Source organism: Camelina sativa, chromosome 11, assembly GCF_030686135.1.
Source record: "Camelina sativa cultivar CO46 ecotype springtype chromosome 11, ASM3068613v1".
NCBI classification, from domain to species: Eukaryota; Viridiplantae; Streptophyta; class Magnoliopsida; order Brassicales; family Brassicaceae; genus Camelina; species Camelina sativa.
This window is the reverse complement of record NC_141890.1, coordinates 24,510,729-24,528,760: the sequence shown is the minus strand read 5'-3', so window position 1 is coordinate 24,528,760 and position 18,032 is coordinate 24,510,729. Positions and strand designations below refer to the sequence as shown.

The window sequence follows — 18,032 nt, the reverse complement described above, 5'->3', positions numbered from 1 at the left end:
TGATTAATCGAAATAAACATTTCTCCAGATTTTATAATTCTATCCGTATGAGTGTACTTATTACTTTGAAAAACCTTTACATTGAAGTTCATAAAATCACATACGAAAACTAAAATACTATGTCACTTCAAATTTGGAAGGAAACACTTGGTATTCCTTTTTAAAAAGATCAAGACACATATAAAAATTTATTAATATTTAACTCACTTTAAAGATATAAAAGGTCATTTAACTCAAAATAACTTCTATCCAATAATTCCATACATTCCTCCCACAAAAAAAAAAAAAAAAAATATATATATATATATATATGTTCAAGATTATATTTAAATATTACAGAATTTTTTAGTTAGCTAAACTTATAGTCACATATATACAATATATATATACATAAGAATTCATATTACTTATTAACACCATAATTCGACCCATTATTTGCTTAACTGAAAATTGGTTTCAAAGCCAACTAAAGAAAAACAGAAACGATCTTATTGATATTAGACCAAAACATGGGCATACAAACATAATCACTTACACGGAAGATAATTATTTTTAAAAAATAACTTATTATTGCAACATCAACATATGAAGGGTTTACATAAGCAGTTAATTAGAAAATCTAAAATACAATAAATGTATTGGCAACAATACCAGTCAATGATAAGATTGGATCCTCAAAAGCAAGAAACAACATCCTCATAATTCATAAAAAATAAACGCCATAATTGTACACATCTAAACGAAATGGTATAAACATATAGTGTATAAATACAATTGACTGCGAAGCCCGTATATGTCTAATTAAAACGAAATAATACAAAAGAGAAAACGAAAAAGACCAAAAAGAAATAAAAAAGTGCCAACTACACCACAACCCATGCGTTGCGTGGGGAAACACCTAGTAATAATGAAAGGTAAGAGCATTTATTAAAATGGTACAGGAGGTCTGTGAGCGCGACACCTCAGCTTTTTGGTGAAAGTGCTTCTCCATTGATATATAGGATATATACAACCATACAAATTTTGGTAACCTTTTAAATTAAGTAAAAAAAATCTCAAAAATTAATTGTAATAACTAATATCTCACTGTGAGATTCTCACATATTCCACTGATCCATGTGTTGGAAGTTGGAACTCAGCTCCAAAGCAAAACTGGAATCATTTGTAGAATCTAAAACTTTGGGTTCTCGAAAGAAAGAATCAGAAGATAAAGGGGTTATAAGCCAACAAACAAGAATATAAGGATAGGACAGTAATTAAACACGTCACCTGCTCACAAAGAATCAATGCTAGCCAATCACATCTCTCCACTCCGATCTCTCATCACGACTCTCTCCTCTTCTCAGGTCTCAAAAACAAATTTGAATAACAGTTTATTTTTCTTCAAACTGAACCAATAATAATAAGAATAATAAATAAATAAATAATATTTCTGAGAGCCTCAAGTTTCATCTTACGGCTTAAATCGGTCAGTCTCAAATATCTGGAAAAAAACACCTTTCTCCAATCTGTATAAATAAGCTCCATTAGATTTTGTATTATTCTCTGTATTTTTATTTTCCGTTCGATTCCCAGAAAATGTCAATAGATTCTGCTTTCTAGCTTTTGCAGAGTTTCTCGGGAATCTCATTAATTTTTTTTTTCTTTTCTTTCTTTGTGTTTAATTGCTCGAAAAAATCTGATGGAAGCAGCGTCAAGTTTCTTGTGTAGAAGTATTAGGATTCCGTCGACTACGACGGCGACGGCGGCTTTCACGTTTACTCGACCGCCGGTGAATTACGTTTGTGTGGTTAAGAGTGATGGTAACGGTGGCGGAGTTCGTGTTATCCCGACGCGGAAGGTCTATTGCAGCGGTGTTAGTGGTGGTTCTAGTTCCACTGCTGCTACTACGAAGAAGCCTCGGAGGAAAAGTACTGTTTCCGATAAAATTAGGTCTAGAAAAATCGAGAAGAGGAACGATAGTGCTGAATCTTTGAGTTTAAGTAGTGAAACTGTTGTTAATGAGGTTAGGGAGGAAGATGAGAGACCGAGGAAGAAGAGCGATAAAGAGATGAGTCTTCGTGCTTTGAATCAAAATGGTGACCCGTTGGGGCGGAGAGATTTAGGGAGGAACGTAGTGAAGTGGATTAGTCAGGCTATGAAGGCTATGGCTTCTGATTTCGCTACTGCGGAGGTTCAGGGGGAGTTTTTGGAGCTAAGGCAGACGGTGGGATCTGGTTTGACGTTTGTGATTCAGGCTCAGCCGTATCTCAATGCCGTTCCCATGCCATTAGGTTCTGAAGTCGTCTGTTTGAAGGCTTGTACACATTATCCTACCTTGTTTGATCATTTCCAGAGAGAGTTGCGTGATGTTCTTCAAGACCTGGAGCGGAAGAACATAATGGAGAATTGGAAGGAGACTGAGTCTTGGAAGCTGCTCAAGGAGATAGCTAATTCAGGTTTTAATATGAAATATGCTAGTTGATGGATTGTTTTCTTAGTACTTGTTGGTTTTATGGTTTGGCTGAAGTTGAAGTTTTGGCTTATATGGTGTTGTACAGCTCAGCATCGGGAGGTTGCTCGCAAAGCTGCTCAGCCAAAGCCTGTTCAAGGAGTTTTTGGGTTAGACTCAGAAAAGGTGAAGGCTATACAGGGAAGGATTAATGACTTCACCAGCCGGATGTCGCAGTTGCTTCAAGTGGAACGAGATACAGAATTGGAAGTTACGCAGGAAGAACTAGATGTTATCCCTACTCCAGATGAGAGCTCTGATTCCTCAAAACCGATTGAGTTCTTGGTTAGACACGGTGACGCCCCACAGGAACTTTGTGATACAATTTGCAATTTGTATGCAGTTAGTACCTCCACAGGTTAGACTTAACCCGATAGCGACACTCTTTTTCATTTGTTTGTCAATAATTCATATGCATTTGGTTGTAAGTTTTCATCTTTCAAATTTTCGATAAAATTTGTTGTAATTTACAACCAATATGCAGGGCTCGGAGGTATGCACTTGGTGTTGTTTAAGGTTGGGGGAAACCACCGTCTTCCTCCTACTACACTTTCCCCTGGTGACATGGTTTGCATAAGAATTTGTGACAGTAGAGGTGCTGGAGCAACTGCCTGTACGCAGGGGTTTGTTCACAACCTTGGAGAAGATGGCTGTAGCATTGGTGTGGCTCTAGAATCTCGTCATGGAGATCCTACTTTCTCTAAGCTCTTTGGAAAGAGTGTGAGAATAGATCGTATTCATGGGTTGGCCGATGCCCTAACGTACGAGGTAAATCTTTGTTCCATATTGTTTGAAGATGCATTGTTTAGTCCCAATATCTTCCATCTTTAATATGCTTGACATGTCCCATTATTGCAAGTGTTTCTCAAATATTGAGGTTTCATTACTATTTTTTCTTTCTGCTACTCGCTTACTGTAGTCTTCTGTTACAGCGTAACTGCGAAGCCTTAATGCTTCTTCAGAAGAATGGTCTGCAGAAGAAAAATCCATCAATTTCTGTAGTGGCGACTTTATTTGGGGACGGGGAAGATATAGAATGGCTGGAGCAGAATGATTACGTAGATTGGAGTGAAGCAGAGTTGAGTGATGAGCCAGTGGGTAAGTTATTTGATGATTCCCAAAGGAGAGCCATAGCTCTTGGAGTGAACAAAAAAAGGCCTGTTATGATAGTTCAAGGACCCCCTGGCACGGGTAAGACTGGAATGCTTAAGGAGGTCATTACCCTTGCTGTTCAGCAGGGGGAAAGAGTACTTGTAACAGCACCTACTAATGCAGCGGTTGATAATATGGTCGAGAAGCTCTTGCATCTCGGACTAAACATTGTCCGAGTAGGGAATCCTGCAAGAATATCATCCGCTGTTGCTTCAAAGTCGTTGGGGGAAATTGTGAACTCTAAGCTTGCAAGCTTCCGAGCAGAAATGGAGAGGAAGAAGTCAGATTTAAGAAAAGACCTTCGGCAATGCCTGAGGGATGATGATCTTGCAGCTGGCATTCGGCAGCTCTTGAAACAGCTTGGAAAGACGTTGAAGAAGAAGGAAAAGGAGACCGTTAAGGAAATACTATCAAATTCACAGGTTGTTTTTGCCACTAACATTGGAGCTGCTGATCCTTTGATTAGGAGGCTAGAAACATTTGATTTGGTTGTTATAGATGAAGCTGGTCAGTCTATCGAGCCTTCATGCTGGATCCCAATATTGCAAGGGAAACGTTGTATTCTTTCCGGTGATCCATGCCAATTAGCACCTGTTGTTCTATCTCGTAAAGCTTTAGAAGGTGGGCTTGGTGTATCCTTACTGGAAAGAGCTGCATCTTTGCATGATGGAGCTCTTGCGACAAAATTAACAACTCAGTATCGTATGAATGATGTAATCGCTGGTTGGGCATCCAAGGAGATGTATGGTGGATGGTTGAAATCTGCTCCAAGTGTGGCCTCTCATCTGCTTATCGATTCTCCTTTTGTGAAGGTACATCTTTTTGCTGTTTCTGCTGTTTGATGGTAACTTGGAATGCAATCACACATCTTTTTACCTTTTAAGCTTTTATAATTTAGAAAATTTCCAGCAAAGCATTATAGGTTTCTTTAGCAACTCTGTTGGTTTGTCTTTAATGATATTATCTTTGCTTGTGGTTGTAAGATCATATGTTTACAGCATTTTGGTAACCCCATGACTCTTATATGTAACATCATCCTTTTTTTTAACTAACTGCAGCATACTTGGATTACACAATGTCCACTGCTTCTGCTTGACACAAGAATGCCATATGGAAGTTTATCAGTGGGGTGCGAGGAGCGTCTAGATCCAGCTGGTACAGGCTCATTATACAATGAAGGAGAAGCAGATATTGTGGTTAATCACGTCATTTCGTTGATATACGCAGGTGAGCGATCTATTTTCATGTTCAATGACTATGATATTCAAGTTGTTGTATCTTAATAACCTGCCAGAGTCTGAAGAATCAAAGATTCACGCATATTACTTGTGTTCCTGAATATAAGCTCGATAACCTAATAAAACAACACGTTGGTCATGATTTGCAGGTGTTAGTCCAATGGCTATTGCTGTTCAGTCCCCATATGTTGCTCAGGTTCAACTTCTCAGGGAAAGGCTGGATGATTTTCCAGTGGCTGACGGAGTTGAAGTCGCAACCATTGACAGTTTTCAAGGGCGGGAGGCTGATGCAGTAATCATCTCAATGGTACACATTATTCTGCTCTTGTTCCCTTCTATAGCATGAATACCTTATCTTCTTCTGCTCATAACTTGACTACTGGATCCCTTAACTATATAAGGAACCCGGGTTTTAGAATTAGCGTTTGTCATGGAGAAGATATTTTATAAAAATGAAAATTCTAGCGGGTAGTAAAGAAACAGAGATAAGATTATGAATCCATTTATATGTTATTTGCACTAAGAACTTATACTGCAAATAAGGACTCATGTACTTGCTGTGTTGTGAACCCATTACAGGTACGGTCGAACAACCTAGGTGCAGTGGGATTCCTAGGGGATAGCAGACGGATGAACGTAGCCATAACAAGAGCCCGGAAGCACGTGGCAGTGGTATGCGATAGCTCCACGATCTGCCACAACACTTTCCTTGCAAGACTGTTGCGTCACATACGCTATTTCGGGAGGGTAAAGCATGCAGACCCAGGTAGCTTGGGTGGGTCAGGACTAGGCTTGGACCCAATGCTACCTTACCTCGGCTAAAAATCACCCGTAAGTACTACCAAAAAGAAAGAAAAAAAAGAAAAAGATTCTTCGTCTTACTCCTCTCCCTCTCTTGTGGGTATAAAAATGTTTCCATGGCGAGTTGTGTTGTACAGAAAAGATCTGTTTCAATTGTTACCACAGAAAATAGTCTCTGTATATGATGACAAAAGATGATTCATGTATACTTTTACAATTTGTTGATTGTCCAAAAATTATAGTCTTATTAACGTTGTTGTTGTTGTTACTAAATGGTAAAACGAAGTTCTCTAGAATTCAACAACAGCTCACAAAATTTCATGGTAACTTCTTCACCAACTATTATTTTATTACACCTCATACTTCATTGTACAAGGACAATTTTTTTGTTTCTTTCAACATGTATTGTATTCTACCAAGTACGAATTCGAACAGTTAACACTTAACACAGTAACGATTCACACTACTAGGAACGTTGTTGTACCATATTTTCTTTGGTTATACAAATTTAGGTAGAGAGGTCTGTCTATAGATATTGAATTGGTGCACTAACCACAAAATACTAACAAAATATGTACATCTTTGGGTATTGTGCCGCAAACTTATCAAAACTTTGTAATTAATCTATTTTAACATTTTTGAAGCATTTTTGTACCATCTATTTTAACATTTTTGAAGCATTTTTGTACCATCTTCTATTATCTTTATATCCAAACAAGTTTTAACTAAATTCTCTACAATCCTTACAACATAACACAATTATTTCCTTATTTGATAATATTAATTTCTAAAAACTATCTATCTAATTTAAATCAATATGTTAGATTAAAATATAATTCTCCTTGCACTTTTATTTAATCTTATATTTAATTATTTTAATTACTATTTAATACATAAAGTTAATAAAATTTTAGATTTTTTTCAGCATATGATGTGATTTGAATTTTTATAAACGGATATATATTTTAAAAATTTTCTTAGGATATTTATAACCAAATCATAAAATGTATATTCTCAACTTGCGAATTAAGAGTTTACTAGATTAAGACCCGTGCTAGAGCACAGGTTGAAATTCATTTTATTTATATTATAATTTTTATATAAAATATAATTTATGTGATTTTTTTTTTGATTTTTTTGATAAAATATTATGCAATAAAATCATATGCTAAATATGATGGTTAAAAAGAAAATACCTATTTTGTAAGTTTTATATTGTTAATGATTCTAGATAAGTACCCGTGCTATAACACTGGTTAAATTTTATTTTATATAAAATTTTGAATATTTTTTATTTTAAAATAAAATTTTAATATGTTGTATTAGATTATATATGTGAAGTTATTTCAACAATGTGTATTCTACATCATGACTTGAATGTCATTATAAGACATAATTTTGTAAATTTGAATTTAAATATTCAAATTTTGACATGTTACCCAGTAAAATTTCTAATTCAATAAAAATATTATTTCTAAAGAATAATATTACTAAAGCTTGATTATTTTATTGATTGAACAATTTATATATTTTTTTAAAAATTTAACTTATGGTATATCCGGAAATAAAATTATTTTTTAATTATAATAAATAATATGATAATTTATTTGTTTCAAAAAATAGACCCATATATAAAAATGAGAGGTGTGTTGTAAAACATGGATCGTGGATTTCCATAACCGGCCCATACACGACCCATACACGGCCCATGTACGTCCTAGTGTTTACGGCCCATTACCTATTTCCTATTCCTAGTCTGTTTTGTACTAAGGGTTTGTCTATCTCTATATATATGTAATGAACGATTGAATCAATAAGAATAAGAAAAGAGAAAACCTCCTTCGATTTCCCTAGTTTACAACACGTTATCAGCACGACTTGTTCTAAAAGTCCAACTGAGAAAACCCTAAAAACCCTAAGACCGCCGCCGCACAAAACCCTTGTTCGTTGAAGTCCGGTGATCAGGTTCTCGTCCGTGACTAGTCCGAGTTCGTGGTCCGATTCTGTCTGGGGTGAGTTCTGTTCGGAGATCTGTTCCTGTTCGAGCAGCAGTTCGAGTTCGTCATCGGTTCTTCCTCCTACCTAGGCCGAGGTTCGTGATCAAGAGAAAAGTAAAACCGAGGTCTTTAGCTCCCGGTTCAAATCCAGTCAACCTCCAAACGGTGGAAGGTAAACAATAATCAAACCCCCTTATAACCTATGAAATCAAATCTGATCTTAAATCTAAAGGAACCCTAAATCTACAAGTAGACAATCAACAAACATAAACCCTAAGCTTTAGACCCTAAAACTTTAAAACTCTAAAATCGGTTGTTATGAGGTTTAGGGCTGCTTAGATTGTTTGCAAATTAAACCGATTACGCAAAGATTAAAATACGATTATTATTGTTGATTGATTGCTTGAATTTAATTGTATGAAAACCCTAGAACTAAAACCTAAATTCGAAATTCACAGAGAGAAAGTTAAACCAATTGTTCTAGGTTGTTAGAATCCGATATTTGGTGTTTGTTTATTTATAATTAAAACCCTAAAACTAAGAAATTAAAATCAGAAATTATTATATGTTTTGCATGAAAGGTCAAAACAAATTAGGATAAATTCCAAATTAATTATAGACATTATCCTAAAATCCTAGAAAATATTTCCTAAAACTTTGTCCTAATCCTAACCTAGAAAAATGAAATTTTAAGAAAAGAAAAAATTTAGTAAAAAGGAAAACTTTGCATGCTAGATTATAATTGTTATCTAGGATTGTTGTCTCATGCTATTGAACCACAAAATTATGAGATAAAAACAAGACATAAACCATGAAAATTTGAGTATAAATAAGCATGGCATGGTTCGGTCTCAAATACCGCATGCCCCTAAGTGATTGGCATGGTTCGGTCTCAAATACCGCATGACCTAAATTTGTTGCATGGTTCGGTCTTAAATACCGCATGCTAATCGGATGCATGTTATTCTATTTTATAGATGGCAAAGCTCAACAACCTCTCCTATGCTGCCCTTAATGTCTCTGGAGACAACAACTTGCAATGGGCTTTGGACACTAAGATCCATCTGAAATCAAAGGACTTATGCGAATGCATTGAGGATGATGTTGAATGTGCCGACAAGGATAAGTACGAGGTAATTATGCATATACACCACCACCTTGCTGAGAGTCTCAAGAACCAGTACCTCACTGTTGAAGATCCTCTTCCTTTGGACAGAGTTGAAAAACAGATATGGACACCAAAAGACGGTGCTCCTCCCTAAGGCTCAATTTGATTGGAAAAACCTAAGGATCCAAGACTTCAAATCGTGGATGAGTATAACTCAGAGCTATTCAAGATAGTCTCAATCCTAAGGTTATGTGGTACTGAGGTTACTGAGAAGGACTTGCTAGAGAAGACATTCTCAACCTTTCACACCAATAACATACTGCTTCAACAACAATATCGTGAAAAGGGGTTTAAGACATATGCAAGCCTTATCTCTTGTTTGTTGCTTGCTGAGCAGAACAATGAGCTATTGATGATGAATAGTGCTTTGAGACCTCCGGGTAAGCTCCATTACCGGAAGCTCACAAGGTTGACATGGCAAAGAAAAATCCCAAAGAGCCTAAAGAGCCGAAAGAGACTAAAGAGTCTAACTATGTCCATAGGGACAAGTTTGGCTGTGGCCGTGGGAGAAGTGGACGTGGTGGTCCTGGTCGTGGGAGTTACCAAGGACACAATTTTGGTGGTCAAGGCCGTGGAAACCGATTCAGCTTCGGCAGAGGTTGGGGTAGAGGTCATGATATATTTAAACTGCAACATAAGACCAAGTCCACTTGCCATAGATGTGGTATGGATAACCACTGGATAAAAACATGCAGAACTCCTAAGCACCTTGTTGATCTCTATGAAGAGAATTTGAAAAAGAATCCAGAAGCTAACCTGGTTCATCTCGATGGTGAAGGTGATTTCGACCATGAGAAGGATGACCTGTTGGATTATGAAGCCTCTGATTGTTTGAGAGAGGATAATCAAACTCAAATGTGGTCTTGATTTAATTTTATATTTTATGCATTGCATTTGATTGGATTATTATTTTTGGTTTAAATTCAATGATTCAATGGTTTAAATTCAAGGATAAGAGATATTTTGTTAATCTCATAATGAAAAATGCCAATATTAGTACAATTGCGGGTATAGCAAGCCTTATTGAGGTCTACGGCCAGGCTCATATTTTATTACCTAATGGCACACATCTTGAAATAAGTGATGCCTTATATTCACCCAGCTCAAAGAGAAGCTTGTTAAGTTTTAAGGACATTCGTTTTAATGGTTTCCATGTTGAAACAAAGGGTGAAGGAACAAAGAATTCCTATATATTACTGAAATCACCCAAGGAAATAAGAATGTCCTAGAGTCTATACCCGCACTAGCCACTGGTCTTTACCATGCTAAGATAAATATGATAGAGGCTAATTTGGCAATGAATAAGACGTTCAATGAACAATTCACTTTATGGCATGACCGGCTTAGCCATCCGGGTTCTAACATGATGCGTAAGCTAATAATAAACTCTAAAGTGCACACTATAAAAGAGAGAAGAGTTATTCCTAAGAATCTCACGTGTGTAGTATGTGCACAAGGAAAACTCATTATAAGGCCATCACCAGTAAAAGTTACTAAAGAAACCTTAAATTTTCTGGAAAGGATACAAGGAGATATATGTGGACCAATACACACACCTTGTGGGACGTTTAGATATTTTATGGTCATGATTGATGCATCGACCAGATGGTCGTATGTTTGCTTATTGTCAACTTGAAACCTTGCGTTTGCTAGATTGCTGGCCCAGATTATACGTCTGCGAGCCCACTTTCCAGATTTTCCACTTAAGACTATACGTCTAGACAATGCTGGTGAATTTACATCCTAAGCGTTTAATGAATATTGTATGTCCATGGGGGTGAGTGTGGAACATCCTGTGGCACATGTCCATACACAAAATGGATTAGCTGAATTCTTCATTAAACGTATTCAATTGATTGCTAGGCCATTGCTTATGAGGTCGAAGCTTCCTATGTCGTCTTGGGGACACACAATATTACATGCAGCTGAATTAATACGTATCATGCCATCTAGTGAACATAAGTATTCACCATCCCAATTACAAACGGGTCATGAGCCAGATATATCCCATCTAAAAACATTCGGGTGTGCCATTTATGTACAAATTGCTCCACCACAGAGAACTAAGATGGGACCTCAAAGGAGGATGGAAATATATGTTGGGTATGCTTATCCCACCATTATTAAGTATCTTGAGCCAACTACGGGTGATTTATTTAAGACCAGATACGCGGATTGTCAGTTTGCCGAATCCGAATTTCCTATGTTGGGTGGAGAGAATAACAAGCTGTTCAAGGAATTATCATGGAATCAAACATCCTTAAATTGGCAAGATCCTCGGACTCTAGCATGTGAGGCAGAGGTCCAAAAGATTATACATTTGCAAAAGCTAGCTATTCAATTGCCAGATTCCTTTGCTGACCCAAAGAGAGTAACAAAATCGTACATACCAGCTTGTAATGCACCAGTACGTATTGATGTTCAAAAGGAACACAATAATAAAGTTGCTACAAAGTCTAAGGCCCGTTTGAAACGTGGTAGACCATTAGGTTCCAAAAATAAGAACCCTCTGAAATCTAAGAAATGTGCAAATCAAACCGAGGTTAAGGAAATAATAGACATGGCCGCGGCAAATACTAAGGCAACAAATGAGGTTTGGGACGCTGAACCTCAAGGTCCTGAAGGTATTGATAATAATGAGATCTTAGTCAATTATATCATGTCTGGAATACAATGGAATCGTAAAGATGTCGACATCGATGATGTATTTGCTTATAAGGTAGCACTTGAGATAAAATGAGGAACATGAACCCACGTCTATATAAGAGTGCACTCAAAGTAAAGATTGGTTAAAATGGAAAGAAGCCATTGACGTGGAGTTGAAATCCTTAAAGAAGAGGAATGTGTTTGGTCCGATCTTAAGGACACCATTCGATATAAAGCCAGTTGGACATAAATGGGTCTTTGTAAGAAAGATAAATGAGAATAATGAAATCTTGAGTATAAGGCACGGCTTGTAGCACAAGGATTCTCTCAAAGACCCAGAATAGATTATGAGGAGACATACTCCCATGTGATGGATGCAACGACTTTTAGATATTTGCTAAGTCTGGCTATAAGAGAAAAACTGGATTTGCGGTTAATGGATGTTGTAACCGCATACTTATATGGTCCACTGGATAATGAAATTTATATGAGATTACCAGAGGGTATTGAGCTCAAAGATAAGAGTGGTTCTCGAGAACAATACTGCATAAGGCTAAACAAATCCCTTTATGGACTGAAACAAAGTGGGCGAATGTGGTACAATAGATTGAGTGAGTACCTAGGCAAAGAGGGCTATAAGAATGATCCCATCAGTCCATGTATTTTTATAAAGAAGTTTGCAAACAAAGGGTATGTGATAATAGCAAGATATGTGGATGACTTAAATATCCTAGGAACCTCTGGGGAAATCGCCCAAACAGTCGAATATCTAAAGAAAGAATTCAAGATGAAAGACCTAGGCAAGACTAAATTCTGTTTGGGATTGCAACTTGAGTACATAAATGATGGAATCCTTGTGCATCAAATGGCATATACTGAAAAGGTACTCAAGAGGTTTACTATGGACCAAGCTCACCCATTGACTAGCCCAATGGTTGTGAGGAGCCTTGATTTGGATAAAGATCCATTCGGTCCAAAGAAGGACGATGAAGAAATTCTCGGTCCGGAAGTGTCAGACCTCAGTGCTATAGGAGCGTTAATGTTCTTGGCTAGCCACACTAGACCAGACATATGTTTTGCCGTGAACCTCCTAGCAAGATTTAGTTCTTGTCCGACCCAAAGGCACTGGAATGGTATCAAACATGTATTACGTTACCTACAAGGAACGACAAATTTGGGTTTATATTATACTAACTATAACAAAGAAGGTTTAGTTGGTTTTGCTGATGCAGGTTATCTATCGGATCCACATAATGCAAGGTCTCAAACCGGCTACGTGTTTACACACGGTGGTACAGTAATTTCATGGTGTTCGATGAAACAGACCATTGCGGCCACATCATCTAATCATGCCAAAATCCTAGCTATTCATGAAGCCAGCCGAGAGTGTGTGTGGTTGAGGTCGATGACTCAACACATCCGATCAGATTGTGGAATGGCCGATGACAAGAAATCGACTATTATATATGAAGACAATACGACCTGCATCGCACAGCTCAAGGAAGGTTATATCAAGGGAGATCGGACAAAGCATATTCTACCCAAGTTCTTTTTTCACACATGAACTACAAAAGTCCGGAGAAGTTCAAGTGGTACAAGTTTCATCTTGCGACAATTCAGCCGATCTCTTCACCAAGTCATTACCGACATCGACATTCAAGAAGCTCACGCACCAGATTGGAATGCGGAGACTTAAGGACTTCTAGGGATGCTTGGAACAGGGGGAGTAATGCGTGTTGTACTCTTTGTCCTTCACCATGGTTTTGTCCCAATGGGTTTTCCTGGTAAAGTTTTAATGAGGCAGTACCTCCAAGCGCATTACAAAGATCCTTCCTAGCATTTGCACGGTTATGTCATCCAAGGGGAGTGTTGTAAAACATGGATGGTGGATTTCCATAACCGGCCTATACACGGCCCATACACGATCCATGTACGTCTTAGTGTTTACGGCCCATGGCCGAAGACCCATTACCTATTTTCTATTCCTAGTCTGTTTTGTACTAAGGGTTTGTCTATCCCTATATATATGTAATGATCGATTGAATCAATAAGAATAATACAAGAGAAAACTTCCTTCGATTTCTCTAGTTTACAACAAGGTGAAGTATAAGGATAATTAACAAATTAATATGTTAAGTTAGATATCAAAAGATTTTATTTGATGAATAATTTAATAAAAGAAATTAATATGATAAGTTAGATGATATGATTCTTTTAAATATTCTCTTTAAGATTTTCGGTATAACCTATTTGTAACCAATTAATCTATCATTAATGTATAACCTATTTGTAACTAACTTATTAAAATTTTATAGTCTACAAAACAATGTTGTGTCCTTCCGTTTTATTATAAAGGGGATACAAAAGTTATCTACAACCGTTAACACTATATATATATATATATATATATGCAATTCACCAAAATAATAAACTCCTTGGTGTACCACGGGGTAAAACCTAGTACAATCTTATGAAATTTACATTACTGTACATGCTTTATTTACATACGTCTTAAGATAATTACACGGCAAAGTTTTCCTTTATCTAATTTGACACCAGATTTTCCTTTTTTTTTTCTCTTTGTAAGCTGATATTTCCAATTAGAATAGTACTAGATTTTTGTTTATTTTCCTTTTAAGTTTAACCAAAGGCGGTGTGAATTTTCTATATGAACAGACCTTACCCTCCTCTCATTGTATAATCATTCTTATTCCTCTCTCGAAATCGCAAACCCTAGATCGCTCTGCAAAAAGTTTCCTCAATACCTCTCTCAAGGTTTACGTTTCCCTGATCTCTTCAGCTCCTCTGTTCGATCTTTTGGTTCTATTCACTTCTTTACTATAAACTGAGATTATAAATTAGGGTTTCTCGTTTTTGCGTGTTTAATTTCCAGATGAATACGATGATGCAAATCCACGCAAAGACTCTTACAGAGAAAACCATAACCCTTGACGTTAAAAGTTCCGACACCATCAATAATGTCAAGGCACAGATTCAGGACAGAGAAGGGATTCCTCAAGACCAGCAAAGACTTATTTTTTCCGGTAAACTGCTAGACGATGGCCTTACTTTGGCTGATTACAATATCGAGAAAGAGTCTATTCTCCACTTGGCTCTTAGGTTGAGAGGAGGTATGCAAATCTTTGTTAAGACTCTTACTGGTAAGACCATAACCCTTGAGGTTGAAAGCTCCGACACGATCGACAACGTCAAGGCCAAGATCCAAGACAAGGAAGGCATCCCTCCGGACCAGCAGAGACTTATCTTTGCCGGTAAACAGCTTGAGGATGGTCGTACGCTTGCCGATTACAATATCCAGAAGGAGTCAACACTACACTTGGTTCTTAGGTTGAGAGGTGGCATGCAAATATTTGTAAAAACCCTCACCGGAAAAACCATTACTCTAGAAGTTGAAAGCTCTGACACCATTGACAATGTCAAGGCGAAGATCCAAGACAAGGAAGGAATCCCTCCGGACCAACAGAGACTTATCTTCGCTGGCAAGCAACTTGAGGATGGTCGAACCTTAGCAGATTATAACATCCAGAAAGGGTCAACTCTGCATTTGGTTCTTCGTCTGAGAGGTGGCATGCAGATATTTGTCAAGACCCTTTCCGGAAAAACCATAACATTAGAGGTTGAAAGCTCAGACACGATTGACAATGTTAAGGCCAAGATCCAAGACAAGGAAGGGATCCCTCCGGTCCTGCAGTGACTTATCTTTGCGGGCAAGCAACTTGAGGATGGTCGGACCCTTGCGGATTACAACATCCAGAAGGAGTCTACACTTCACCTTGTTCTGCGTCTCCGTGGTGGGATGCAGATATTTGTCAAGACTTTGACGGGCAAGACCATCACTCTAGAGGTCGAGAGCTCTGATACGATTGACAATGTGAAGGCCAAGATTCAAGACAAAGAAGGGATCCCACCGGACCAGCAGAGACTAATCTTTGCCGGAAAACAACTCGAAGATGGTCGCACTTTAGCGGATTACAATATTCAGAAAGAGTCAACTCTTCACCTTGTTCTCCGTCTCCGTGGTGGAAGCTTCTGAACAAGAACTATGACGGTCAATGGTTGCTCGAGCGTTAACCACTTAAGTCTTTAATTTTAGTCTAGTGATTCAGTTTTCATATACTTTTTTCAAGTTATATTTTTTTCATGGGGTCGTAATTGGGCTTATATTTTTCGGCTTCATTTTTTTTTTGTTTTTGTTGTGCACCTTTCGGCTTCATAATGTTTTGTTTTTCTATATTAATTTAAGTTCTCTCTTTGGTTTTTTGCATTTGCACAGAAAGATGAATGGTGATATTAATCATATTTAAGATTTTCGCTAATTTGAAAAATATACATGCCCGACCATCTATGAAAACATTATTAAAACACTCTGTTTAGTTCAGTATATTTTCTAATAGAAAAAAATGAGGTAAAAAGCTAATGATTGTGAATATGAAATAAAACAATTTGAAGCTCAAATAGTATTTCAATATTAGCTTTCTACATTTAATGGTATTTCAATATTCCGTAAGGATTAGCTACGCGTCCTTGTAACAAATTAGCTTCTATTACATACGATTTGATGAGTAATAAGTAATCTATGAGTTGTAACAATGACATTGTAACAAATTAGCAACAAAAGGCTTCGTGGAGACTGTTAGCAATAGTTTTAAATTGCTTCGAAGTCGTTTCGTAGAAACAGTTTTGTAGCGTTATACGTATCGAATTCGAAATGTAAGTTTGTTTCGGAAATCGTTGCCTTGTGATGCAAGGTTTATATGTAGCGCCAAATGGGTTATCTGAAATTATATATGGAAAATGAAATTATACATGGAAAATGAAATTACAAAATAGATAGATAGAGTTTTACCAGCAGACAAAAGACAAAAGACTACAGAGCAGAGTTTTAAATCAAATTACGAAGCAAAGATTTAAACCAAAAGACTACAGAGCAGAGTTTTAAACCAAACCAACAGGGATGAAAGAAAGCTGAGAGAACAAGTTCATCCGAGGAGAGCACTACCTACAAGCTTCTCACCGTCATCGTCTTCTTGCTCATGGATGTCAGCAGCCATTTGCGGAGGTTCAGTCACAACTTCAGGATTGGCATCTCGGTTTTCTGTGTTGTTGGCTTGAGAGGAGCTGGTCACTAACGCACATATACCATTAGTTGGTTGAGCCAATGGGAAAGAGCTTGAGGAACCTTCAAGCAAATATTGCTTCATATATTCGACAACAGTGGCCAGCTGTTCTTGAAGAGAAGTCAATTGACGTTCAAGAGAGATTCTTTCCACTACACCAGCTGAGCTTTCTCCACGCTCACGTATGTAGTTTTGGCCCCCGAGATCGAAGATCCTCCCATTCTGAGATGGTACCACCTATTGAAAATAATATTGTCAATATCTTTTCTCATAAACACCAAAATCTGGTCTCATAAACACTAATGCAACTCCAAAAATCAATTAAATAGTTATAGATTCTCAATAAGTGTAGACAACAAAACCAGTAAATTCGTTGAGTTAATGATAGATGAACAGTATAATATATAGTGTAAACTGAAACCAAACTTAGAGTAAGTACCAAACTGATCAAAATAGATATCATATGAGAAAATGTTACCTTATAGAACAGGTCATCTTCCTCAAGCCAAGTCAAACCTGTGGAATCTGAATCTCCTTGTGAGGCGCCATCCGAAATTTGAGAGATTGCATCAATCTGTATTTGACTCTCTTCTTCGATCGACCTCGCCTTATCATCCACATATGTGCCATCAGCTTTGCGGTGAGTCTCTCTCAGAATTCGACACATAGAAGGCAAGATTCCTTCTTTTTGTCGCTATAAAATAAACACACATAGTTAAATCACATTACAACTCTACTATATATATTTCTTCAAACATAATAAACTCATGGTCTCAGTATAGTTACAATTAACTCTCGGAGCTGGTCGTAGGAACGTGAACCAAAGGTGTGAGCATGTGGACCAAAACCATCACGAGAAGCCAAGTGATTATCTGAAGCTATCTTGCTCTTTTTCCTAGATGCGTTGGTGCCTTAATACTCCTGCATTGTCTCTCAGATCTTCCCACTTATCCATTATGGCTTATTACCAAAAACTTTAGGCTTTTAGATCATGTCTCTAAGGCGGCCACCAAGAACATGATACCACAAATGATACACTTCTTTGCCAAGTGCATCATCCCAGTAAAAACTTTGCTGGAAAAGGAGACAAAATGTTCAGTAGTTAACAAGTATGTTATATATGGAGATGTTTTAAAAAAAAAGTGTGAACACATGACTTACGATGAAATCACCCCACCATTGCATGAGTGCCTCATTGTGAACAAAAGATATGTTATACCATGGTCCATCAAAGTGCCTACAAATTGAAGCAACGATTGCTCGCCGTGGAGGGTTATCAAGACCAAACCTGCCATCAAAAACACAAACATTTTGTTTGAGAGAATGTTATAGTATTGTTTTGTTCATTCACTATCTAGGATTGTGTTTTACTTTCTTCTGAAGTAAACTGGTTTGTACCTG

The 18,032-nt window shown here is 37.3% G+C and overlaps 3 protein-coding genes across 4 annotated transcripts; all 3 read left to right on the top strand.

The window, feature by feature from the left end:
- The first annotated feature begins 1,309 nt into the window (after positions 1–1,309).
- Positions 1,310–5,933, top strand: LOC104724028 (uncharacterized). Of its 2 annotated transcripts, XM_087471747.1 has the most exons (8): positions 1,310–1,468; positions 1,692–2,438; positions 2,541–2,849; positions 2,976–3,259; positions 3,424–4,455; positions 4,702–4,870; positions 5,031–5,188; positions 5,461–5,933. In XM_087471747.1, exons 2-8 carry the CDS (start codon positions 2,051–2,053, stop codon positions 5,701–5,703), a joined length of 2,583 nt encoding a protein of 860 aa, XP_087327873.1. In that variant the 5' UTR covers positions 1,310–1,468; positions 1,692–2,050; the 3' UTR covers positions 5,704–5,933. The 2 variants fall into 2 exon arrangements, with proteins under 2 accessions (XP_087327873.1, XP_010440778.2); XM_010442476.3 differs by lacking the exon at positions 1,310–1,468 and having other exon boundaries at positions 1,478–2,438.
- An 8,462-nt stretch (positions 5,934–14,395) lies between these two features.
- LOC104724026 (polyubiquitin-like) lies at positions 14,396–15,208 on the top strand. Its single transcript, XM_087472595.1, has one exon. It carries the CDS (start codon positions 14,396–14,398, stop codon positions 15,206–15,208), a length of 813 nt encoding a protein of 270 aa, XP_087328721.1.
- A 42-nt stretch (positions 15,209–15,250) lies between these two features.
- On the top strand, positions 15,251–15,549 carry LOC147934330 (ubiquitin). Its single transcript, XM_087475476.1, has one exon. It carries the CDS (start codon positions 15,311–15,313, stop codon positions 15,545–15,547), a length of 237 nt encoding a protein of 78 aa, XP_087331602.1. The 5' UTR covers positions 15,251–15,310; the 3' UTR covers positions 15,548–15,549.
- Positions 15,550–18,032: the final 2,483 nt, after the last annotated feature.

What these genes read in the sequence shown, in the direction of transcription:
- LOC104724028 (XM_010442476.3), top strand. Translation starts at nt 1,682, where the DNA reads ATGGAAGCAGCGTCAAGTTTCTTGTGTAGAAGTATTAGGATTCCGTCG. An exon ending in CCGATGCCCTAACGTACGAG is followed by an intron (nt 3,260 to 3,423) that starts GTAAATCTTTGT and finishes CTTCTGTTACAG; the next exon opens with CGTAACTGCGAAGCCTTAAT. An exon ending in ATGCAGTAATCATCTCAATG is followed by an intron (nt 5,189 to 5,460) that starts GTACACATTATT and finishes AACCCATTACAG; the next exon opens with GTACGGTCGAACAACCTAGG.
- LOC104724026 (XM_087472595.1), top strand. Translation starts at nt 14,396, where the DNA reads ATGATGCAAATCCACGCAAAGACTCTTACAGAGAAAACCATAACCCTT.
- LOC147934330 (XM_087475476.1), top strand. Translation starts at nt 15,311, where the DNA reads ATGCAGATATTTGTCAAGACTTTGACGGGCAAGACCATCACTCTAGAG.